The 27,537-nt window shown below is 39.3% G+C and overlaps 1 protein-coding gene across 1 annotated transcript; it reads left to right on the top strand.

Moving 5' to 3' along the window:
* The first annotated feature begins 580 nt into the window (after window positions 1-580).
* LOC110116303 lies at window positions 581-27,537 on the top strand. Its single transcript, XM_020849834.2, has 6 exons — window positions 581-934; window positions 1,019-1,114; window positions 1,207-1,247; window positions 1,383-1,500; window positions 1,759-1,839; window positions 27,212-27,537. Exons 1-6 carry the CDS (start codon window positions 740-742, stop codon window positions 27,284-27,286), a joined length of 606 nt encoding a protein of 201 aa, XP_020705493.1. The 5' UTR covers window positions 581-739; the 3' UTR covers window positions 27,287-27,537.

Raw genomic sequence — 27,537 nt, 5'->3', positions numbered from 1 at the left:
AAACAAATAGAAATATTCAATACATGCAAGGAAATATAATAAAATTAACAGAACAATAATATTTGCTATCATCAAAAATCACAATCTTAATCTTAATTCCTGAGTTGCAACAATCCTGTTACCGGCATCCACCCGCCACCGCTGGTTGCCAGCTACTGCCACCCCCCAATGTTGTTGCCACCCATCGCTGCCATTGCTTGCCACCCACAACCGTCGCCGATCGTCACCATGGCCGCTGCCGCTGCTGCCGCCACCGTCAACCATCATTGACCATCTCCAAATATAACCCAGCTTTTTTATACTTTACATTATATTTAATTCACTTAAAAAATAAAGTTATTCATTTATTTTACACTCATCTAAATAACTCAAATTATTTATTTACATGACATTACAACCAAACAACCCTTCATTCACGAATAAACTCAGATTTTGAAAAAATACACATATTTTTCATAAATTATCCAGCCTGGCATTGCTTGAGAGATTTAAAAAAAAAAAAAAAATCCTTGCCCCATGCATGGCATTTGTATGTACTCTCTTATCCCAAAAATACTAAAATGTTATTCGAGTCCTTCTCATCAGAACACGAAAACCTAGAAGCCCCACGCAAGCCACTTGTCTTTCAGTTGCCTCTTATCGGAGAAATATTATATTCTGCCCGGACTCCCTCTCAGCAGGTGTTAGATGAGAAAGGCAAGTAGGCGATTCTTCTTCGTCGTCCCTCACTATCTCTTGCATGGCAAAAGACATGGAATCAGGCGAGGCCTCGCGCCATTCACCGCCAATCCTTCCGCCTTCGAGGAACCGGCGGTCGACCGACCCATTTCTTGTGATATGCCGGTGCTTTAGCGTCATCACTGCCCTAACCGCGCTCCTCTGCGTCTGCGCCAACGTACTCTCTGCCATCCGCTCTTTTAGAAACGGCTCCGACGTATGACCTCGTGATCAAACATTGCTCTGAAGTGCAAATATTTTGTTTCACTCTCTGACATTACTTTCTTCTTTCAATTCCAAGATATTTGGTGGCATCTTCCGGTGCTACGCGATCGCTCTGGCCATCTTCGTAGCCTTAGTGGAGACAGAATGGGATTTCATACTCAAGTTTTGGAGGGTGAGATTTTTCTTGCCTTGTTCTTTCTGAACTGATTCTGTTTATAATTGTTATTGAATATTGATTAAGTTTTTAACTCCTTGATAAATTAGGTATTGGAGTACTGGGTAGGCCGGGGGATGTTGCAAATATTGTATGTGACTACCACCCCTTCTTTTTTATTTGAATGCTTTTCTTTTTAGTGGGTGAAATATGTTTATCGGTGCTGCATCGATGTCTGATGGGATCGAGAAGATATTGACTTTGTTTGTTTTGTTGAATGCTTCAGCGTTGCTGTGATGACTAGAGCGTTTCCTGATGTCATTTGGGCGAGGAGGGATTTGGTTCTGCTTCAGGAGATTTCTAGCTACCTGCTTCTTGCCTGTGGGGTGACTTATGTCGTAGCAGTTAAGGGTGTTTTATCATTTGAGTTTTTCTGCATTCGATTTTCTGGGTACTTTTAAATTGTGCTGTTCAAAACAAAGAATTTCTGTTGCCAGCCTGTTTCAGAAATGGCATCAAGCGATCTCAATTTGAGTTATCGCGATAGAATTTTGTGTGATAGCTATTCGAGTTCGTAGTATTCGAATGTTAGAAGTGTTTGTTAATTTGTAAAATGACTTTCATACTGGTAATAAATAATTAACTATAGCAAATTTCCTCAGGGTTTACTCTGCATTGGATTCTTCAAACGTTCACGTATACAAAAGGAAACATCAAGAGAGCACGCAGCAAAAGATTTGGAGGTACGAACCAGTAGAAATTTGCATGAACAGTCAGTCTATGTGAAAATCAGCATTTTCTAGGGGGATTAAATAGCCTTGGTTGCTTTGGTTTTGAACAAATACTTGTTTTTTTTTTTTTTATATATATGCTTAATACGTGTCAAAGTTTGTGCTGCTCGGTAATTCTTAACTTGCTGATTGTGTTTATATGCATTTATTACAAGTGGTTCCATGAACGTAACTAATTCTTATAAAATGTTACTTAAAAAATGTAATATTTATGAGTAAAGGATGGGGAGTGTTTCTGTTTTCAAGTCTTTACAAATCTTGGCAACAAAAACCAAAAACACAAAATGGGGCAAAAAAAAAAAGAAAATAAAAGAGAAGGTGAAAGCTAAACTGAAAAAAGAGAGAGGCCTCCCATATTATTTCTAGCAGTTGACAATTAACCTTGTGATTGTTAATACTGAACGGTTATCCGTTATCTTATAAAATTTTGCAAGAAAATTGATTCTAGGTAGCTCATAACACGAAGATGTGATGCAGGGCAATTCAGGGTTTTGCTTCTTCTTGCAATTAAATGATGCAGTGAATGGAACTCAAGCACTCAAATTTTAGAATTCTCAAGTAACAAATCACTTATTAAAACAATTTTACGCTTTCTTTTGATCTTAGAAAATACGTAAAATATGTACAAACAATAATTTAATGAACATCTTATTTTAGAAATTTGATGGGAATTCTAAATGATTTAAGCCATGTTTTAATCATGATTTATGATAATGAACAGTCAATTTGTAACAATTTTATTAGAATTAAACGTGCTTGCAAAACCAATCACAACCCATGTAGTCTAAAAACAACAAGGCAAGAAATTGCCAAATAAAAAATCCAGGATACACGCTAAAATCACACTCGAAATCAAAGTTTGTTGTTTGCAAACTATCAATTTAGACAATTATTTATCTTTTTTGTGGAAAGCCAAAAACACGTCAACTACGTACAAATGATAATTTAATATTCATGTAATAGGACTTTCTCATAGATTCATGATTAAGGGCAGTTACTCATCAATCAAAAATCAGGATGCTATCAGCGAAATCCATATTGTACAAGCTTTGATGAAATCCAATCACACATGCATACTAATAATTCAAATGTAGAATATGAAAAAAGCAAGGGAAGAAATTGCTAAAGAGCATACAATGCTTTTGTGGTATTAGAAATAGCTTCATCTAGAAGTTGATAGTCTTCAGCTGCACCACACTAAAAATATTCACATCCAACTAGCAAGTGTAGAAAGGAAACAAGCTTGGAAGTAAATATTTTCGGAATTGATTATATATATATGCCTTAGAAACTTCATCTATAAGAATATAGCTTCCAAAAATTTGGAGATATTTTGGTTGGGCAGTTGCTAAAATCTCATAGATAAGACTTGCCGAAAATTCATAGATCAGATACATATAGGATCGTATCTTCATCAAGAAAAATATGATGAATCACGTGCAATAGCTACAACTCATGGGAGCAACAAAGAATAAAAAAATGAGATTTATTATGTTGGTTTTTCTTGAGTAGTGGTAACAGGCTGCAAGAGGCAAAGGCTATAGCTCTTAGGCCAGTGGGATGGGCCCGAGTTTGAGGCAATGGGTTTTGTCATACCTCGATTTATATTTGATATTAATATTTTTATGTATTCCTTAATTTAATTTTTTAAGTTCCTCTTTCCTTTTATGAATTGGTTATTTATTCTTACGTAAAGCAACATTTTAGAATTTAAAGGAAATTTCATCTGCTTGAAGTTAGTAGATTTTTAGGATTTAAATTCTCATATTTTTGTATATAATAGATGTTATGTATAAATTTAAATTTGCTTTTTGACCCTCATTGTTGATCTCTAGACATTTGCAAGAGGATGTATCTTGGTGTATGTTTTTTGCTGATGATATTCTTCTTGTTGATAAGACTAGAGAGGGAGTTGAAAGTAAACTTGAATTATGGAGGTCAACATTAGAGACTAAAGGTTTTCGCTTGAGTAGATCTAAAACGGAATATATGGAGTATAAGAATACACGTTTTAGATATCTTGGATCGATTGTTCAGAGTGATGGTGAAATAGATGGGGATATTATCAGCAGAATTCAAGTTGGATGGTTGAAGTGGAGGAATGTATCGGGCTTGTTGTGTGATAGAAAAGTACCCCTCAAACTTAAGGAAAAATTCTATAAGTTGGTAGTGAGGCCTGCAATTCTTTATGGTGCTGAATGTTGGCCATTAAAAGAGAAGCATAATACTAAGTTAAGTGTGGCAGAGATGAGGATGATCAGGTGGATGAGTGGATTTACCCTTAGAGATAGGATACGAAATGAGCATATACGTGAAAAGGTTGGAGTAGCTCCAGTAGAAGATAAGATTAGAGAAAGTTTCCTTAGATGGTTTGGTCACATAAAACAGCGGCCTTCCAATGACCCGGTTAGGAGAGTAGAGGTATTAGATTTGACTTATTTTAAGAAAGGTAGAGGCAGACCTAAAAAGACTTGGTTAGAAAATATTAGGAATGACCTTTCTTTATTAGATTTAAATGAGAATTTGACCTTTAATAGGACACAATGAAGAAAAATGATTCATGTAGCCGACCGTAGTGGGATAAAGGCTTGATGTTGTTGTTGACCTCTACTAATTAAAAAAAAAATCAAATACGTAATACATACCTGCCTCTGCCAAATCCCATGAATCCGGCTGAAACATCACATACCTCGGACTGTCGAATCCGCGATCTCCGCTGAAATCCTGAAAATATGTTGAAATGTCATTGAATCATTGTTCAGACGGCACCATTCGCATCTCCTCGCGGGATTCCTGTGGCCTGCCTCGATCGAGCGCCCTTGCACATCGTTAAATACCCGACCCCTATGATGCACGGACACGGATACGACGATACAGATAAGACACGACACGGACACGAGACACGTCAGTTATTGAAAATATAGGACACGGACACGGGATGGACACGGTATTATAATTTTTATATTTAAAAATAGTGTATAAAAATTAAATAAGTATAATTTCAAAAAAAAAATTGAAAATAATAAATCATTTAACTAAAATTTGTGCTTAAAATGATTAATATTAGGATGTCAAGAGTCAGACGTCGATGCCGTTTATCAGTCACCGAGAGAGGACATGAAAAAACCTTCACTGCAAAAAGAAATGAAAATGAGAATATTCGATGATTGGGTATTAAACGAGGACGTTGATTTGGTGTTGTGGATAGGAAATAAGAAATTTAGTTTAAATCCCGACATATACAAGAAATTATATTTAAAAAAATTCATAAAATATTTAAGATACACGTGTCAGACACGTGTGTCGAATTTATATTTAATATTTTTTAATAGAACACGTTTTCGACATGTCCGACACGTGTTGAAGGAGTGTCGGACGAGTGTCGTGTCGGATACGGTGTCGGACACTGCACGCCTATTTGAGGAGAAGTGTCGGTGCATCATAGCCCGACCCAAACGAGGCCTTCGTTCGCGGCTTCCCCCATTCACTGTTTCTCCGACTTCCTCCCACACGACTCCAACACCGATTCTCCCTCTGCTTCCACGCTAAGCTCCACCTAGCCTTCCTCCTCCCATCAAGCCAAATCCCTTGCCTTCTTCCTCCCCCTTGCCCGACCACAGCTCCAAGTCGAGATCCCCACTGTCTGTAACCCGTCCGACTTCTCACGCAATACATAGAGAGAGAGAGAGAGAGAGAGAGAGAGAGAGAGAGAGAGCTCCTACCTCTTCAAGCCAAAGTCTTCTCAAAATCTGCCCTAGATGACCTCATACACCTCATTCCTCTCCTCTGTTTCTCTAACTTAAACTACCCACACTCAATCTCTCTAAGCCAGGAGCAATTATTACGTCCGGTCAAAACCGAACGTATCTGAATGTATACCGAGCAATACTGAGTGCTCAATGCCGAGTTTCAGGTGACGTGGCGCGTGGTTATTGGTTTATGAACGCGTTCGGTGACCGGACGTAATAATTGCTCCTAAGCCAGCCCCCATAACAAGCACATTTAACCCTCATCCACCCAGCACACTTAGAACTAGTACATAGCCCATTCCAAAGCCCACTTTAGCCTTCCAAAACAGCCCATTACAGGTATAAATCTCTTCCCATTTATTCTCTGATGTTAACTTCATTGTAATGGCTAGTATAGTTATTATTGCTTGACAAAGTGTAGTTGTTGTTAATGTCATTTATAATAATTATCATTTCCTCGCGAAGGTATTACCCCTCTAAACCCTAAAATTCAGAGAACTCGTTTTCGATGTTTGCAACGCGACAAAACGACAACATATACACGCTTTTCTTAACGTGGTGGAAGGAAGTTCGTCGCGGTGCTCTCGACGAATCGGGTGATCACCTAAAATTCCTTCTTCGAAGTTCGTAGCGCACCGAAAAACCGCCTATACATGCTTTTCTTAGTGTGGTGGGATGGGAACCCTGTGCGATGCGTACAACGAAGTGGGGATACCTATAAGTACCCGCTTGCGGGGAAACAACTGCTTTTCTCTTGCAACATGTACCAAAGACCCATACACGCTTTTCTTAGCGTGGTGAGGGATCAAAAAATACGGCCGCGGTCTCCTCGTCCGAGGACACCTATCATACACGCTTTTCTTAGCGTGGTGGGAAAGGCCTAGTTTCCTGTAGTTTGCCCCTAAACGGGGGAGACGCCGGGAGGCTGCCGAAATTTCGGATAAACGCGAGGCCATACTGAATCTTGATTGAACAAATGGGACTTAAGTGAACTCAACCTTAAGTGAATATGAAAGATAACATAAGCCTAAATTGAACAAGAACTCAAATGATTTGGACTTGAACTTGAACTCTACAAGACAGCAGGGCTACATAAAGAACCAAAGTTGAACTCAAATGAACTTGATGTAAGAAAGGTCTAACTTCAATTTGACCTTGCATATTGAACTATAACTAAACTCAAAAGCTTAAGCTTGAACCAAGGAACATGAACCCTAAAGAACTTGGATATGAATGAAGCATTTGAGTTGAGCCAGACTTTGAATTGTTCAAATAAACATCAACAATCAAATAGAGGACTTATGAAATTCAACATAACTTGAAGCATATTTGCAAGCAAGGATCGAATGAGAAGTAACATTGATATGCACTTAAGTTTGAATGATTTAACTTGGACTCGAGCTAAGCTTGAGCTTGAAGCTCATTTGACTTAAGTAAATCCTGACAAAGAACTCAAAATTGAATCATATGCAAGAGGACTTGAATTGGTATACTAAACTAGAACTTGAACTCAACATGATCACAAAGAAGCTTGGACATAGAACTTGAGCCTGCTACTCAAACTCAAACAGTTTGGGCTTGGACTTAAATGAATGACGGGGAGCAAAACCAAGCAAATGTGCAAGGATTTATGTCAAGACTTCAATGAACATAATTTGCTAATTACAAATAAAACACTTGTGAAGAATCATTCTACATGCTACAAACATGTTGGAGGACCCTCATGAATACAGTCTATCCACAAGCAAAGGTTAACTGGAGAGTGCAACGATATGATTGCAATCAATGCATAAAATTTCAATGAGATATCAATGGATCATCACATTGACTTAAATGCAAATATTATCAAACAAGCTTGCTATACAAGATTTTAATCGTCTTCACATGACAACGAAAGAATTATGGAGTTGCAAACATAACGAGCTCACAAGCAACACACAATAAGGGAAGAAATATGGTCTAATCATAGAAAGATCATGAATTGACTTATCAATGACTTGATTCGTTAAGGTGTATCTAAGAAGTTATTCATAAGTATACATCATGCTACATGCAACGAGTATTATGACTTCTCTCCAATCAATAACAATTAACTTGTAGATGAATACAATAGTTATCTATGAATGTTGAAAGTCAAAATTCAAGAACCTACTGAAGTTTATTGCAAGAAAAGATCAACAATACAAGTTCACCATGCCGACCACAAGCAAATATAGAAGAATTCTCACTCATATAGTTGTCCACTTATGGGTAATGACGATTAATGTGTAGAGGATGCTAAGTCATCCAGACAGTTGATAGCCACTCAGTATTAGTTAAATACATCAGTCTTCTACAAGCAAGGATTAAAGATCTGCAATACATAAAATTTCTCTACGAATATAGATGTATGCATAACATGCCACCCATGGGTAGATACAAATAAACTTCAGTAAATGCAGTATCATGTAGTCAATCTCAATCTGCAAATGAATACATCTACCTACAACAGTAGTGGATATGTTGTAATTACCAAAATCATGATGAAATGTATAAATAATGCAGTGAATGAACATTCATACGAGCTTCTACAAAAGCAGGAGATTCGTTGGTACACCACAATCCACTTGTAGAAAGCAACGAGTAGTGCATGACAGTCTATCTGTGCAAAGCAACGAACGACTCAATTCAGAAGCTGCTACTCTCCGCCATCGGATTTGCAACACTTATGCAAGCAGATAGAAGGCGTCTATAATTTACAACGCCAGGCCACCGGATCTGCAACACTTATACAAGAAGACAGAAGTCGTCTACAATTTACAACGCCATGCCACCTGATATGCAACCTTCGTACAAACAGACAAAAGGCGTCAATAAAGTCGCAAAATGTCCCATATGTGCACTATAGTTTGTATACACATAGGTACACAAAGGGGTAAATATAATTAAACACCAGCATGGGCCCCGACGAGCGTATTATTGGTACACACGTGACGTCCAGGGATGCTGCGCAGGTAAATAAATTTGAACCCAATCATCCTAAGCTGGCAAATATGAGTCGACAAGGTTCAATAAATAATCATAAAATTCTCCCAAACACCCGCATAGGCCCTGAGGAGCATCTTATTGGTACACACGTGACTTCCAGGGATATTGCACGGGTCAATACATTTGAACCCGACCCTCCTAAAAGGGCAAATAAGAGTCGACAAGGTTCAATAAATAATCGTAAAATTCCCCCAAACACCCTCATGGGCCCCAGCGAGCGTGTTATTGGTACACACGTGACGTCTAGGGATGTTGTGCGGGTCAATAAATTCGAATCTGATCCTCCTAAGTAATAGGAGACGACAAGGTTCAACAAACAACTATAAAATGCTCCCAAATACCCGCATGGGCCCCGACAAGCGTGTTATTGGTACAAACATGACGTGTAGGGATGCTACGTGGGTCAATAAGTGAATTTAAGTTCGAACCCGATCCTTCTATACGGATCAATAGAAGTTGACAGAGTTCGAACCATTAAACAAATATACGGTTGTGATGATCGATATGTTTGTTTTAATACATTCATATTAGGCCTTCAAGGCCTATAATCAAGATAATTCACTAACAAAGGCATAAAGCCTACGAAACTCGATCCTCTGTCGATAACCCGAGAGAGTCGATAGGGTTCAATCCATAAATGAAAATGACCCCAAACACCTCAATGATGGCCATGTTGAATGTCTATCTCAACCGGAGGGGTCCATTCTAAGTAATCTAAAATGTCACCCCAAATACCCACAAAAATTCAAAAAATCTCAAAATCTCAAAAATATTTAAAATTGAAATCAAACCATCAAATAACTTAAAGCAAAATACATCCACCCTCCGCAACAGTTTGCCAGGGTGGACAAATTGAATTTTATTTCAGCTCACAAAGAGCTAATGCCTAGTCGCAAATATTACTATGATTCATTCTCAAACAATCTCCTGCTAGTAAGGACGTGGTACGTGTCCTCTAACTGGCGGTTTTGCCGCCAAATGGCACCGCATGATAAACGGTTATGACCCGGGGCCCTCTGAACCGAGTGATTTTGCCGCCAAATGGTACCACATGATACCGGTTATGGCCAGAGCCAATACACTCCTTAGTGGCATCAAATCCTTGAGATATGAATCAATATGGTATAATCGATAGGGCACAAAGCACTCTGTTAGCTAAAGTGGATTCAAATTTTTTCCCTTAGACAAACATTCACCCAATGTCTACAAGGCACTCTTGGACGAAGCAACCCATGGCTGCCGACAAGGAACCTTATGTTAGGTTGGGTCGACTACCTCCTCTGACTAAGTTGACTAGGGACCACGATGGTCCGGGATGACGGAACCATGGTATCTTGATCGGGTCCATTATCTATTCCCCCACCATCCGCTTTAAGTGTAAGATGGTAAAAATTTCTATTTTAAATATCAAAATTTTTTCAATTTTCAAATCTTCAAACCTCTCAGTCACCCTAAGCCCAATGCTGATACTATATGCCAGATAACATGTATTTATACGTATCTGATTGACGACTAGCCTTAATCGAAAGTTCTCTCTCGTTATCGGGAGGGGTAATTAACTATAGGGGCTTGCGCCTATAGGAAACCAGAACTCAGATCATAAAGTCCTCGCAAAATGAGGGCGAAATCTCTGGGTAGCGTCTTATCAACAAACCCATATGCCTTCCAAAATTTACCCTGGAACTTAATTTCGTTAAAACTCCCTCACCGAAAAAAAAAGCAAATCAGCGGGCGGAGGCCGGGGCCGAATTTTCGGAGCCCACACTCATCTATCCATCCCCCCACCCACACACACACCCCTTTTGGTTCTTCTTATATGTTGAGAGATATAAGGCTAGGGAGAAGCCCCATGCGACTTGATTCCATTGAGAGTTTTGATTGGCCAAATTTTCCATTAAATAATTATGCGCATAGCCTACTACATTTAATCATAGGTTAATTCAAGCAATTGTGAGAAGGAAGAAGGGAAGAAATCTCAATTTACTTTTCAATCTATTCCTTACAAAATTTTAATAAAGAACTCGTGCATTAATAACCCAATTTTTGGTTTCTTGATTCATGGGGTGTTGGTCATTTTTCTAGTAAGTGAAAGATGGTGAAGACTAGAATTAACCCCGCTACCAATACCACGAAGCACCGGGTCATAATTTAAGAGGTCAATCTAGTCTCCATCTAAGTTAGCCATACACCACAACAACAAATTTCAGAGGACCTGAAAGGAGATTGGAGGCCCTATAATGGATGTTCATCAGTTCGAGACTCACACAATGAGAAATCATCATGCTTTGATAATCTACTTACCCATGCAAGAAATTATGTGCAAGTGCCGCTAGTCTATATGGAAAAAATCTGGTAGATGACTAGAACATAGAGGATGAAAACATTCATTTGCTTAAATTTTCGTAGGAGACTCAACTATTTTTTAAGGTTGACACTAAGCTCAAGTTGTCAACCTATGACGGGATAGTATCCAACGCCAAGCAACTTGTTGGTTTTTTTTAGCATCAACCTATAATTTTCTTTTTTCTTGGTATATTGATTCCCAAAAGATCGCTTTTGCAAAATTGAATTCAGCTCACCCTTTATGTTGTGGAATGTGAAAGTGAGGAGTCATGATTTGACGAGGATGACTTGGAGCTAGTTCTAGGCCATCCTAAAGTAGTTCTACTTCATTGGACGCAAACAAGCGAGGTGGATCCTATCGCAGAGGCCAAATTTAGGCCAATTCTTTGGACATACAATGAAGGAAATCTCAAACCTAATGAAATTCACCATTGGCCATTGGGCTTCATGACAACCTTCACTTGGAGTTAGAACTGTTCCCAATTACCTCAGTTGATAAATTTAGTACCGAGTTGAATGGTGACAAGATGACCATTAGAAGGACAAAGGCCAAGAAAATGAGAAAGAAGGAAAGGGCAATCGAGGTAAACAAATGAATAGAAAGCCTTTCCACATTCATTGTTAACTTCATGTTCATACCAACACCAATTATTGTGGACTCCACTCTAAAAGATGGTGGAAAGGAAAAACAAATGGCTATGGCATATGTACGAGTGTGGATTATAAAACACATATGCTGTCATGAGACAAACATGGAGAAATGACATAACCATTGAAACTATGACATAATGCATCATGGATGAAATATATTCTTTAAATTATTAATATAAAATGCATAATCGAAACACCTAATGTTAATATTTTTATAAAAAAATTATAATGGTTGCAATATCATTTGTATCACATAAAAGTTTAATAATCAACAAAAGAAAAATTAACAATAGTTCAATTATATTTATATTTCAGTATTTCAAAAAGTGTACAACAACTCATCAACATCATTAATCACTTGTCATAATTTTAAAATTGTAAATATCCACTTTAAATACCAATCCCAAATGTATGTATGTGTGTATATATATATATTCATCAAATTAATCTCACAAAATATGAGCACTTTGATGAATCACGAATTGAACCCAACAAACTCTGATTGAGACATCCTTAAATCATGCCACCTAAACTAGGAATTTACTGCATGAGAAATAGCTTGGGCATGCTGCCCCTCTATGTTGATGCATGTCTTGGCCATGTCAGGGCATATCTAACTTAAATTTTGAAATAAAATACATCAAGCATGATTTTAAACGTGTTGTGCATGCCCCACACTAGGAGGGATGTGGTTGGGGATCGAAGGCATCTTGTATTCAATATATGTTCAAACATAAAGATATAAGGCAGTTTGAAGTGCTCAATTTTCAAAGAATGTTAGAGGAAATAGCCATCAAAAACAGAGAAAACTGCTGAGTTTCAGAGAAAGTCAGCAATCCCCGTGCAGATTTTTCAAAATCTGTAGGAAAAAACAAGAAGAAGGCTCTTGAAATTTAGTAATAGAAGAAAAGAACAACATGATACAATGAATCTTCAATTCAAGAGGAAGATTCAGCTCTCCAAATCTCTAGCCAAAGTCTAGAGTCCAAAACCAACACCAAGATCTCAACTTTTAGATTTAATTCAAGATAACACTAACCCTAACAAGAACGAAACTAATTAAAACAAAATGACAAAGTATTAATTCCTAAACAGCCCCTAATTTGAATTTTTCCTCCAACCCAAAGCTTCATTAGTACGTGGGCCCCATCCAATCAGCCGCCCCCCTCCCTGGTTCCGTCCCCCCTTTGGCCTGCCACCTGTAAATGTGAACTAGTCCAGGATGGATCGGTTCAGCCGGCCCTTGGGCCGGTCTAGCATTACCTCCATCCCAAAGACTCACCTTTTCCTCATGGTGAAATAAAGAAAATTGATGCTTCACCCTCTCATACGGTTCCCCAATGGTGTTGAAGTCTAGAAGGCCCCTCCATTTTATCGACACTTATTTGTTCCCACTTTTACCTAATCTCATCCCTTTTAGCTCCAATGGTTCTAAGACCACTTCCAACTCCCAGTCATCTGTACCCCGGAATGGCCTCCAATCACACTCCCATGAAGCTCCTACAGTAGGTGGGGAATATGAATGGAGGTTCGTGGCATCACAAATCTCCCTTGGTACAATAGCCTCTCTCCCTCCAGGGAGTAGCCTGGGTGGCTGCTCTTATCCTTTAGCAAGTCCCTCTAAATCTTCTTTAGCTCCTCGTCCTGCCCACTTTCTTCCTTGATTTGCCCCCCAATCCACCATCAGGGGTACTAAAATGACCATCTCCTGGAGCTCTCCCCCACACCTGGATAAGACATCAGTCGCCTTATTCTCCAACCTGGGCCAGTACTTGATCTCAAAACTGTACCCAAAGAGTTTAGACAGTCACCTCTGATGTAACTCGGTCACCATTCTTTGCTCCAACATATATTTTAAGATCCTTTGATCTGTCCTAACGATGAAGTATAGACCTAGCATGTATGGACGCCACTTCTGAATGGCTAACACGATGGCCATCAATTCCCTTTAATATATGGATTTCAGCCTAGCTCTAGCCGTCAACACCTGATTGAAGTAGCTTATGGGCCTATGATTTTGCATCAGCACTGCCCAACCCATATCCGGATGCATTGGTCTCCACCATGAAGGTCTGATTGAAATCTGGTAAAGTCAAAATTGGTACTATGGCCAAGGCCCAGTTTCTCAAAAAGCTGGGTAGCCGCTTCTTCCCACAAGAAGCTATCCTTCTTGAGCTGCTTAGTTAAACGGTAGGCTATGTTGCTATGCCCCTTCATGAATATTCGGTAGTAACCTGTCAATCCTAGGAAACTCCTCAGCTCTCTCAAGTTCTTAGGTAAGGCCACTTCTGCATTGCTTCAATTTTGGCTTGATCGGCTGCCACCCCTTTATGTGATACCACGTGCCCCAAGTACTCCACCCTAGTTTGTGTGAAGCTGCATTTCTTCAGGTTGACCCTTAACTGATGCTCCTGTAGAACTTCAAAGACCACTCTCAAATGTTCCAGATGCTCCCCTTCGGTCCTGCTACACAAGTATGTCATCAAAGAAAACTAAAACAAACTTACGAAGTTACGGCCAGCACACCCTGTTCATCTAAGATTGGAAAGTAGAAGGGGTGTTAGTAAGCCCAAACGGCTGCACCAAAACAGTGTAGTGCCCCTCGTGTGTCCTGAAAGCCATCTTTTGAATATCTTCATATTTCATCCTGATTTGATGGTAGCCCCTGATTTCAAGTCCAACTCGGAAAACACCACTGCTCCATACAATTCATCCTGTAGCTCATCAATCACATGAATAGGAAACTTATCCGGTATAGTCTCCTTATTCGAGGTTCTGTAATCCATACAAAATCTCCAGCTCCCTCCTTGATCAGTAAGACTGGACTAGAGAAAGGAGTCATACTCAACCTGATGATCTCCACCTCTAACTTCACACGGATCAATTTTTCTATCTCATTCTTCTGAAATTGAGGCTGGCAGTACGGCCAAACACTGATCGGTGACACCCTCTCCTTTAGGGTAATGGCATACTCCCGCTCCCTCTATGGTGGTAGGCCCTGGGGTGGTTGAAAAAACCCTCTTGAACTGTTGAATGAACGGTTGTACTGACAAAGGGATGTCTCCCTCTGCCTCCAAGGTAATCCCTTCTAAGCTCTAGAGTTCCATTAGAATCCCTCAACCCACCTCCTGTATGGTCTTGAGGGACATCATGGCTCTAGATAATCCTGCATCTTTCTGGATCACCATCCTCCTTCCCTACACCTCCAATTCCATCCTCAGTGCTCCCCAATTGACCTTGGTATCTCCTAAGGTCTGAGCCACTTCATCCCCAGGATGACGTCAGTGCTTCCCAACTCCAATGGAAGAAAATCATCCCTCACTTGAATCCCCTGAATAGTCAGCACTACTCCCCTATATCCTCTACCCATCTCCACCTTCCCCATGCCCATCATCACCCTATAGCCCTCGGTGTCCACCAATTTCACCCCCAACATATCTACAATCTGATTGGAGATGAAATTATGGGGTTTCCCACTATCGATGATCGCCACCACCTCTCTGTCAGCTATCTCTCCCTTCACCTTCATGGTGTGATTCGGGGTGAATCCCACCATTGAGTTTAGAGAGACTTCCTTCATGTCCAGATGCAGCCTCTCATCTTCCTCCACCACTGGCCCACTCTCACCTCCCTCAGCTTCCTTGTCATCACAGATGATGAGAACCTGAAGAGTTCAGTCCCTACACCCATGCCCCAGCATGTACTTCTCGTCACATCTGAAGCACAAGCCCCTTGCCCACTTCTTCTGCAACTCCTTCTCAGTGAGCTTCTTGAAATCCCCCCCAAATTCTTCTCCTCCATTCTTCTTTTGGGCTTCACACAGACCTCTTGGTGTGGGTCCCTTAGGAGCTAAAAATGTGGTAGTCATCCTTTATGACCCATCTGAGCTGCTACCTCTAGCCCCCCTCTTTATATGCTTTTGGTCCTCGACCAACTGTGTTAGCTCCATAGCCTCTCCCAAATCACGCGGCCTCATTACTCTTACAACTTCTCTGATCTTTGGTTTAAGCCCCTTCATAAAGTTCCCTTCCAGTACTGTCTTAGAAAGCTGGTCTACCTGCTAACTTGGTACTCAAACCTGTCACGGAACTTTGCCACGGTCCCCTCCTGCGTTAGGGAGAAGAATTGCTCATAGATGTCTCTTCCCCTACTAGTTCATAAACGTTCTAGAAAACAACCCTTGAACTCCCGCCAACTCCAAATGTCCCTCAATTGATACCAAGCCAACACCTTCCCTTCCAGAATCCAGACACAACCTCGTCACTATCAATTTCTCCTCCTCGGTCAACCTGTTGACTACAAAATATCTCTCTACTTTATAGATCCACCCATGTGCGTCCTCACCCTCAAAGATAGGCATATTCAGTTTCCTTATCCTTGAGTCACCCCCATTTCCTTTGAATCCTCCATAGCCACCCATTCCTCGAAGAGGAGGTGCTCCCCAATTGCCACGCTCTTCCCTTTAGCGCTCAAACCCAAATCCTTCGTCAAAGTCTCCTCTCCTCCTTTCAAAATAAACACCCCGGCGATCAAAATCCTCCCTTCTTCTCGCAAAATCAGCACTCATTCGTTTGTAGCCCATACTTATCTCTTCTCTAGAAAGTGGCTCTAGTGGAGGCACCCCGTCTTCTCCCTCCAAAATCTCCACTTCTGGATTTTCCCTTCCCCTAAATATGTTAGGGTTCCCACCTCTTCCATGGTTGCCGGTGGTTTCCTTCGCTTCAGATGTCGCCGGATTGGGTTTGACTTCAAGCAATTTCTTCAACATGTCTTCTACTACGATGAACCTTCAATCCGTCTTTTCATGGACGGATGCAAACTGATTATGAAAATCATAAATTTTCTCTTCAAATCTGATTTGAGTTGACCCAATTCTCCCTCCAAAACTTGTATTTTCCTTCTGGCGATTGGTTCCCCTTAGATCGACGTGTTCTGATACCAATTTGATAGGAAATAGCCACAAAAATAGAGAAAACTGCTGAATTCTCCGTGCAGATTTTACAAAATCTGTAGGAAAAATCGAGAAGAAAGCTCTTGAATATATATGCCCAAATGGTTGTAGCCTCTTCCATCTTTCTATTAGAAGTGAAAAAACTTAATTGCAAAGTAAATGATCAACATATCGAAGTTGGAGATCACACTCTATTTGAACCTTTATTCCTTGGGTTGGTTCAAGGAGTATAAGATGGCTAGACAATGCTAATTTAAGTTCTTAAATTACATGCCATTGTATCCCTTATAAGGTTATGTTTCTCGATGTGCCTTGTGATCTTTGACAATCCATATATGCTGGAGACAGATGCCATCTACTAACGACAATGAAATGGTCTATCTTTGTAAAAGATGGTATACCTTACATTATTTTCATAACTCCTCTTTAGTCTATTTTTGACTCCCATAATCAAGCTAATAAAATGATTAGTGCAAATTTGTTTTTATATTGATTCTCATATTTGAGATGGCAAGATGACTAGACAAGATTGTTTTTATATTGTAGAGCATGGACTTCCATTGATTGAGGGAGCTCTACTGCTAAACCTGATCACATGTCTTCACTCATCCTTGTTGTCTAAGGAGATTAGATGCCTAGTTAGCAGAATTAGTAAAGGTGTGAAATAGACAAACAATTAACCAATTCTACTTATGTCAAGAATAGTGGTTGAAAGATATATATATCTACTAAAAGGCACTGAACAAGATACCATGAAGAATCGTTTCCATTGCCACATATCGAGGAGTTCATCTATCAATTATAGTTAGCTAAATACTCTCCAAGTTGGACTTAAAATTTAACCACCATCAAATGGAAGTAAGAGAAGAATTTGCTTGGACGATTTCCGTCAAAATGAGGCATTGATTGAGTGGTGAGTGATTCCATTTGGACTCTCTAATGAACCAACTTTTATGAAATCAATGAATGAGGTATTACACCATTTTTTTGATAAATTTATGTTTGTTTATATAGAAAGTATTTTTGTGTACAACAATGGTTAAGAGGAGCATTTGTAGCATTCTGGGAATATTTTGAGGCTTCTATGAGAAACCAAATTTGTACTTATTCTTAACAGTACAAGTTTGGGAACCTCAAACTAGTCTACGTTGGCTTTATAGTGGATGAATGAGAGCTACAAATTGATTTATACTAGGTGGAAATAATCCAACATTGGCTTAGACCTTGTACTGTTTCATTAGTAAGAAGCTTTATCGGTGCTTGTCTGATATAAGGAAGTTAATCCACCACTTCTCAGTTTTGGATGCCCCCCTTGCATGCTCTTATAATTGCTAGTTGTTCTTTTAGTGGGGTGAAAAGGAAGAAGATAACGCCTAACTGTTGAAAAAGAAGGTAACTGAGGCACCGGTTCTTGACCTTCTTCATGGGTGGTTATCTGACGCAAGGAAGCTAATCCACCACTTCTCAGTATTGAATGCCCTCTTGCTTGCTCTTATATGTGCTAGTTGTCCCTTTTAGTGGGGTAAAAAAGAAGAGAACACCTAATTATTGAAAAAGAAGATACTAAGGCACCAGTTCTGGCCCTTCCTCTGACCTACAGTTGCCGTTTGAGCTGGAGAGTAATGCATCCAATTATGCCATTGGTGCCCTCCTCTCCAGGATGGATAATCTATGGCCCACTACTTAGAGATATTCAAAATGTTTCAGAAACTATCAGATGTATGACAAGATGCTCATTGCCTTGTATCAGATGATGAAACATTGAAGTTAGTAATTGTTGAGATGGGAGATTTTTGCATATAGAGCACCAGCCACTATAGTATCTGCAGGCTCAGTCCATGATACAACAATCCTGATACATGAAGTGATGCCATAATTGATCCGGTGATCAGTTCGAAGATGGGTATGTATTACTTTCACTGGGTAATGAATCACATAAGACCTATGTTGCACCGATACGGATACGGCGACACGGATACGACACGATACGGATACGGGACACGTCAATTCTTAAAAATACAGGAAAGGGTACGGTGCGGACACGCCATCATAATTTCTAAATCATACATAAAAATTAAGAAAACAATCCAAGCATAATATTTGAAACTACAAAAAAATGACAACAACATCATTTGTAGCCTTGTAGCTTATAATATCAAAATATAAGTAAGCATTCCATGTCTAGTACAACAACAAAAGCATAAACATAAATTGTCTAGCACATAAAGTTTCAACTATTCAATAGAAGGAATGATATGATTAGCTTCTTCGGTGGTTTGTCATTGAGCTTCTATATCACATCTTCAATAAATATCATAGCTTTTAATTCAGGATCATCAAGTGAAAGATTAGTAATTTCTAATATTCCCATATATCAAGAGACTCAAATCCATCTCGGAAATGAGAGAATTTGCTCGCAGTTGCAGAAGTAAATACGACGCATCTTTTTTTTTTTTTTTTTTTTCGGGTTTCTTTTTGTTTTTCAACGGACACGTGTATCGGATACGCGTGTCCATTTGAAGTTAAATAGTATTTTAATTGGATACGTCTTTGACGTATCCGACACGTATCGGTGGAGTATCGGAGGAGTATCCGTATCGGTGTATCGGATACAACACGCCTTCATAAATAGGTGTATCGGTGCAACATAGTATAAGACTAAATAAGTATATTGATGGGGACATCAGATCATGGAAGGTTTATCAAAGGCATCAGAAAAGAGCTTGAGAGTTTGGAGTGAATTCCCAAGGAGAGGGAAGCTTGTGCAATACCCGCCAACCTAGACGAGTCGAGTTCGTGGTTCTACTTTCGTATCTCTTCCTTTCTCCCTCCACCACCGCCGGCCCCTTCATACCCACAGTTTGTCCCTTCCAAAGCCCCTCCCCTTCCCTCCACCACCATCACATAAGTTCTTCTACATTGATTGAATCCAACCCTCTCCACTCGTTGCTCACCCGACTTCTTTTCCCCACAACCCCCACCCACGGTTTGCTCCCAAACCGCCGGCCCTAGCCCCCTTAGCCGCCGCCCATCACTTCCCACTTCAACCTTGGGTTTCCTAATTTGGTTGGATTTAATTTGGAATCAATTTGAAATTCAAATCATCTAAATTTGAAATTAAAATTCTTTCCTAATTTATCTCATCTATTTTAGGAAAGTTATTAATTTAAATCTATTTGAAATTCAAATTCAAATTGGATTTGATTAATTCCTTTCCTAATTCCTAAACCCAAATTTTGAAGCCTCAATCTCTCCCATTAATTGCTCCCCTTAGCTCTCAATGCCGCCGGCCCCTATAGGGAGATTTTGGATTTGTTTCCTAAATCATCTCTAGCCCCTCTTGGAAGTAATTCTAAATACCATCCCCACCTCCTTAGTCGAAATTCCCTAAACCCCTTTATTTAATTTGTTTCCAAAAGAAATATCCCCTTTTTGGAATTAAATTAAATCCACCCCACCCTTGCCGCCGCCCCCTTTTGGAGTTGTTTCAAATTCCAACTCTCTTCCTAGCCAAAATCTGAAATTAATTTCAGGTTTTTAAACTCTTCCCTCTCTCAAGTTTAAGACAAACTCTGTAGTCTTCTTTCCCCCTTGGCCGGCCTCCTTCTATCACCTCCACTTCTAGAGAAACTTCTTTCTCGTCAACGGAGTTCAAGATTATTGGCAATCTTTGGTGGACTTCATCATCTTGCATTCATGAATTGCCGATCCCGATATGGATTATGGACTTGCTTACGATGAACACGGTTTCGTGCACATTCTCTATTCAAACCTTCTTCGATGTCAACCAGAGGATCAATCACATGGTCGAGGACTATATAGAGCGCATCTTGGACACCTTGGTTGAAGCTATTGAAGAACAACTTGAGATCGTCGAGTAGAGGATTGCCGCCTATACTTAACGGAGGTTTTCTACTCTTTCTTTTCTCGCATTTCTTAAGTCTAACCCTCTCTTGTGATTTGATTGTAATCACGAAGGACACGTTCGTTCGATTTTGCTAAGCTTCGTAAACGTAGGAATTTAAGTGCATTCATTGTTTACTTATCTTATTATTAGACTAGGGATTTTCTTGAAACTACTACCTTGGTATGATATTAGTTTCCTACGTTATTTTGAAGCTTCAAATCTTTTGATGTGCAACTTAGCCTAAACGACAATGACCCCTCTTACGTTTTGATTCGTCGTTTTATTTGCTAATGGATTTCTTTGTTATTTTTCTAATCAAGAAGTTGTGTAAACTCTTAACAAAGTCATTGCAATCATCATAGTCCTACATCATATATGGACCCAAATTGTTTCAGAGGGGAGACTGATGAGGACATCAGTCAGATATTTCAACAGGTGTACCATCGGAGGAATCGTAGATCGACGACTACGATTCGGAGTCTATATCTTTGAGTCATTTTCATGTATTTTTCTATTTGTTATTTTCAGTTTACTAATTTACCCCTAGGGGTATTGAGTATTTGTTGTAGCCCATGGGGCATATGAGTCACTTTGCGTGTCTTTTGTTGAGACCTATATATAGAGGTCCTTATCTTTGTATGATCTTAATGTTGAATCAATAAGAAAATTTCAGATTTTGAGTTCATGATTGTGTGAGCTTGAGAGGAGAGGAGTAGCCTAGGAGAGGCTCAAAGAAATACCCAACTGCCCCTTCGCGGGAGCTCTTGGTTGTGTGATTTTTTCTTTCTTCTTTCTTCCCTCTTCCCGTAGCCTCCAGCACCCCAAGTCCACCCTTAGTCAGCGGCCATCAACCCCGCGCCTCCCCCTTTCATTAGCTGCTGGATCTCGCCTCCCCCCATCTCCCGTCCGGCCCAAAATCCCCCGCCCCTTCCACCGGAGCCAACCCCGAAGCCACCGCCTCACCCTCTTGCATCCCCACCCGTCGGCCAATCCAAGGCTAACCCTTGGAAGTTGATTTTCAAATTCAAGAGGACTTTCATTACTTTCCTAAATTGTCGCTTGTCATTTAGGAAGTTTCCTAATTGAAGTTCAATTTGAAATTTGAATTTCAAATACCTCCCTAATTGATAAAACCCAATTAGGAAACCATTCAAATCTAATCAAATCTGAATTTAATTCAGAATTTGATTTAATTAATTATTCAATTACTCCGGGCCCCACTTACATTGAACCTAGGCCCAATTTTAAACCCCCATAGGGCCGGCCCCTCTCTCTCCCCTTTCTCCCTCCACTTTGCCACCTAAGCAACAATTAAATCCCCCCATAAACTCCCTAATAGCCGCCGGCCCCATTAATCCCTTAATTGGGCTGATTTTAATTTATTTTTGGCTCCCTCTCTCCATAAAAAAATCTGAAATTCAGCATTCAGAATTTTCTTCTCACCTTTCCCCCACCACTTGGCTTGACCCAAAGGAAACTCTAACCCTAGCCGGCCCAAATCCTCTTTCTCTCAAGCCTCAAATTTATTTCTTCTCCAACCGACGTCACCACTATGCATGGCCGATCTGGAAGTCGACCATGGCTTTTTATATGATGATCAAGGACGAACCAACATCCTTGAATCTCCTTTCTTCGACGTGACCCTAGACGTGGACGCTTCCGTGGAAGATTATTTAGATCGCAACCTTTTCACACTAGTACCTTCTATCGAAGAACACATTCGTACCGGACATTGGGTACTCACTAGTCTTCCCGTGGATTCCCCGCCGCCGGCTACTTCTCCAACGAACTATACCGTGGGCACCATTTGTCTCATAGTGGCATCGCTCGGTTTGTTCTCAATCTTCCTCCGCTAAAGCCCCACCATCAAGAGTGTGAGTGAGGGACCCAAGGTGAAGAGTTCTATTTGTTAAACGTGGATTATTATTTCTTAGCCATAACATTACTTTCTCAATTTTATGTTGTTAAATTGAGAGCATCCCGTTAATCTAGTTGTAACCGCATGCCTTACATAACCTCTAATTGATGATTCCGAAGACCTAACTTGGGCTAGCACTAAATCTATAACTAGCAAAGTTTTAATGACCTAATATTAAAATCCCAAGCAGTTCTTGTTTCTTTATATGGTTTCACATCATATTTGATATCAAAGCCAGGGTAGCATGTATTGCATGTGCTAGAAGTTCCTAGGAGTCTAGTTAACCTTTCCAAAATTCGTTTGCATGCATACCATTGCCTAGTTAATCTAGTTAACTGTTTTTCCTTGTTGTCCATTAAATTCCTTCACCGTTTACATCACTTTAGGAAAGTCTATTTCGTTGTTTAAGTCTTGTCCTTGTCACAATAACATCCCTAATTGTCTAGGTTACTTAAACAATCATTATAGCTTGCTGTCCAAACTTTTTCTGCACCAATTAGTGGCCTTTAGGTGAGCCTAACATAGTGTTTAGGTGCTGTCCACACTCTAGAAACCTTCCAAAACACTTAGACAACTTAGGTCTTTGTTGTAGCTTGCTGTCCTGATCATCCCTGCATCATTTAGAGGCATTAGGAGCATATTATCTTAGTGTCTAGGTGCTGTCCCTTACCTCATTTTTTCCCCTAGCATCCCCTAACACCTACCCATGGATCCTGAACATATTCAGGCGACTTTAGACCTCATCGTGGGACAGTTACTCAGCAAATTAGGAACACTTAAAACAGATTTAGCGGACTTTAGACGCCAAATTGGTGAACGCCTAGATAACATGGAACGTTTAGGAAACCCAGCGATCTAAACTCCCTCTAGGCCCCATTCTCCTTACGGTGATGATACCCGAACTGAACATGGACCTCCTAGAGACCACTACCGCCCCAACCATCGACCCAATCAGGAACCTTTAGGGCGCGACATTCCTTGGAGAGATAAAGATGCCCAGTTGCTTAAGAACATCCGTATAGATGCCCCGTCTTTCACTGATTTCGAATAAAAGTGCATCAACTTCCTATCACTTTGTTGATGTTGTACTCAAGGTTAACCGACCTTCGGTTTGTCATGATCGTAAATACTAAATATTGAGAGGAATTAACGCAATGGGCTCCAAAGTTTTTTTAAAAAAAAAGAAGGAAAGTTATGGGAAGTTGGATGCTTATTTTTTATGGTCAAATCCGACCACCTTTTTTGAAGGCCTATAACTTTGTCTCTTACTCCTTGCTTTTGACTACTTATTCTGATGGTAGAGATGTGAGTTTAACTCTAATTTTAAGGATCTTTTAAAAATTGTTATTATTATTTTTCACTTGCATTGAGCTTTGATCGAAATAAACAAGTAGAGTCTGTACCAATTTAGATCAAACTTGAATGAGTTGAGCATATATCAGATCGAACTTAACATATGAACACACTCGCAGACGCACATTCCTATTTTTATGGGTTAAGAAGATATGTTGGAGCAGAAACTTTTCTTAAAAGATAAAAATAGATCAAATTTTGTTGTTTGAACACGAACAATAAATAAATTATTGAGCCAAATTTTGTTCGAATCAAGATCATACAGAGACAACGAATTGCCAAGCTCAACCTTAGATTGAATGGCTTTCATTTAATATTGAGTTGGGTCTTATCTGCTCTAGTTTGGATCATTCACATACCCATATGGTGGTAGGAAAATTAGAGTTCAATGAGTTCATCCAAGCTAAAATTAATACGACATGCAGTTATGAAAATGAATGAAAGGACTCATAAAACTCGACTTCATATGAAATGGATTTGCTGCTTTTGATTATTATGATTTGTTTGAGCTTTGAAATGTACTTAACTTTTTATTTAAACATCTGTAAAATAATTACAGATGATATTGGGAACTGGGGGCAATTCCATTCTCTAGTTATACTAGTAATTTTCAATCCGTTATGTATATACCCTTTATGAAAGTTGGTTAAATTAGATTGTGGTTTCATGTTGGGTAAACTATGTTAGAAAAGAATTTTGTTAATTATGCTTGATGTTGTTGTTTTTGTTCTTTCCGTACCCATTGAATTTTGTTTGGCTAAAATTGAATTTTATTTTTTCCCTAATAAAATATACTTTCTTCTGGGTCATTTAGCATAGAGAGCAAATATTTGTATTTTTGGGATTCAATAGATCGATCACATATAGAAATCCTCTCCCCCGCCTTAGTCCCATCTCATTAGCCATGAATTATGGCATCTTAGATAAAGAAAATAAAAAAAAAAATTAAGACAAATACCGTACTTCCATCTCATTAGCCATGAATTATGGCATCTTAGATAAAGAAAATAAAAAAAAAATTAAGACAAATACCGTACTTCTTTTAACTTCTTTGATGAGTGAGGCAGTTATCGTTAGAATTCAGTTTAATTTAATTGGCCATTTTGGTTTTCAAATTCAGTGAGGGATCAATTCAAGTAATACACCATTCGTCTTCTAGAAGAATGCATGAAACTATCCAGATCTTATGGTGTATTATGAAGTCAAAGTGGCATTATGCTTTATTTAACTTCGTAGAAATTTGATTCTTTAAAGCACCCTAATGAATACATTCAACAAATTAACAGACGACATTTCCTTCTGCGTTTATTGTTTCACCAAGCTTCAGTAAATAAACAATGTCTTATGCGCAGTATATCTAAAATTAGACTTGAGAAGCAGTTTCCTGGCTTGCTTGAGCTTAAAAAAATCTGTGACACCACAGGCCTGTTTCAGAACATATTAGGGGTTCATTTAGCCCCCAGTTTTGCCTGCGGCATGGCAGCATATGCTGTACGAGCATATAACCGGTTTAGCTGTTGTACGAGCATAACCTGTTTAGCTGCGTGTCTGTGTGCAACGGCTCCATTTTTTGTCATGATCAAACATAATACTTTTACACAACTCACCTTGGCCTATTGGTTGAGAGCTTAGGCTTCCAACTAAGAAGTTCTGGGTTTGAGTCTTTGTGTATGCGTTGTGTGTGTGAGTTTGCCTTAAATGGCCTAAATGTTCCAAAAAAACATAAAACTTTTGCCCTAGGTGTGTGAGACTCCGTACCTTTTTTTTTCCTTTAAAATCTGCAGGATGAGATTTTTGTTAGGTATGAGGTTAGACCTTAGCAATAACTTTGGGGCTGTTTGGCAACAAGTAGGATTTAATTTGGAGGGATTTAGTAAATTTTGTAAATCCCGATTTAGTAAATCCTGAGGGTGTTAAATCCTGAAAACTGTTTGGTATGACGTATGTTAAATCCTGATAAATTCTAAGAAGCCGTTTGACAACGTATTCTAGAATTTAAGACGGGTTCATTTACAAATTAAATTTAATGTGCTTTGAATTTAATTTGTGTGTTAACTATGAGCTAGCTTGATTATTTTTAATTATCAAATTAGAACCTGGCTTAATTAATAATTACTTTTTATTTTACTAATTACTAAATCAAACCCATTGATTCAATTTATTTTATCCTAAATTGAGCCAAATTGAACTCTACTGAGCTTAAATAGTCAACCCGATGCAACCCATGCTCAAATTGAGTTCAAATATGATCCATTTAACATATCCAATTCAACTTACACCCAATAGAGCTTTTAAATACCATGTCTTGGCCTTCTAAGGCCTTTCCAAATCACGATCATCCTATCCAAAGGCAGAGAATGCTGAGGACAAGCAGCTGCCGAATATGTGAACCTTCCCCTTACCTTTTTCTTCGATTGTTTGCTCGTCCCATGACATTTGATGCCTTCAAGTGTAGGGAAATTGCACCCAAGCCATCACCTTGCAATTGTTTAGGGGCACGATCAACTTTCCGATCCCGTCCTAGCTTGTATACTTGGATCGGAGGTGACGAAGGGAGCTCGCTTGCTGCGTAAGTAGCCATCTTCGTTACCTCCTTCAGGATGGGAACTAGCTCGCTCGCAATGTCGTAAATTCCATTGTCCGTAAATTCGTAAATCCGCCGAAAGATGGAATTTAGTAAATCCCATATTTACGTCGTAAATCCGGGATTTATGAGGGATTTGAAGTTAATGCATACTTGAAAATTGTTTGGCAGGATTTACTGTAAATTCGGCGTAAATCGTGCTACAAATCTGATACCAAACAGCGTCTCAAGGTCCATATCAATCGAACTATCTAGCACTCACGGACTGTCTTTGGTCTGATTGTGCTTCTAAATTATCTGCCGGTGCTAACTATACTATTTTTCACTACAGTTGTCAGCATCTCATCAGGTTTTTCATGCAGTTTTCTGGTTGGAATGCCGTAGGCTTTTGTTTTGGTCCTCTGCCACCTTGATAATTATTCCTCACCAGCTACCAGCTTCCAAACAGAACCTCGTCTTTTATGAATGTGATTTGATCAGTTTGAAGATATAGTTTTTAGAATCTTTTCCTTTGGATCGCTTCCTTGATATCATTATCATGTTCATTATGGGACATCTACTGGAACCTTTATACCCTGACTTTTATGACCATTTTTATAGCGCTTATGAAGCACTAAGGCTTCGTTTGGGACAACTTTCTTACTGCTTCTTAAAGCAGTTTTTTAGTATAAAAAGTTTATTTATTATACTACAAAGCTACTTTAAGAAGCAATAAGAAAGCCCTCCCAAACAAATCCTAACTCTATATTCATGCCTGCCTTACGTTTCTGTAATCTACCATCCACGGCTTTACCTTTCTGTCATTTTTATATCACTTATGGTATCTGTCTACTCCATACAGGAATTAGAACGAAGAAAGCGCGAACTGGAAGCATTATTGATGGAGGAAAGGGATTCACGTTATGAAATATCATAAAAAATATTTGTGGAAGGCAGGTGATCATCGTCACCTGCTCTAAGAGTTCTCTTCACACCAAATTTCTGTTCTTTAATTTGTAACTGTGATTGTTTTGAGACCTGTGTGATGTTTTGTAAGCTTTTTGTTTCATAGATGCTGTTTCTTGCTCTTTGTAGAACTTTTTTTCTTACCCTTCTGTGAGCTTTCTTTTATGTAAGTTTCTACTGACAAGGCTACTCTGATTTTATTCATTTTTTATTGTTTTTTGT

This window comes from Dendrobium catenatum, unplaced genomic scaffold (genome assembly GCF_001605985.2).
Source record: "Dendrobium catenatum unplaced genomic scaffold, ASM160598v2 fragScaff_scaffold_601, whole genome shotgun sequence".
NCBI classification, from domain to species: domain Eukaryota; kingdom Viridiplantae; phylum Streptophyta; class Magnoliopsida; order Asparagales; family Orchidaceae; genus Dendrobium; species Dendrobium catenatum.
This window is presented reverse-complemented; position numbering and strand designations above follow the sequence as displayed.

What these genes read in the sequence shown, in the direction of transcription:
- LOC110116303 (XM_020849834.2), top strand. Translation starts at nt 740, where the DNA reads ATGGCAAAAGACATGGAATCAGGCGAGGCCTCGCGCCATTCACCGCCA. An exon ending in TCATACTCAAGTTTTGGAGG is followed by an intron (nt 1,115 to 1,206) that starts GTGAGATTTTTC and finishes TTGATAAATTAG; the next exon opens with GTATTGGAGTACTGGGTAGG. An exon ending in CGGGGGATGTTGCAAATATT is followed by an intron (nt 1,248 to 1,382) that starts GTATGTGACTAC and finishes TGAATGCTTCAG; the next exon opens with CGTTGCTGTGATGACTAGAG.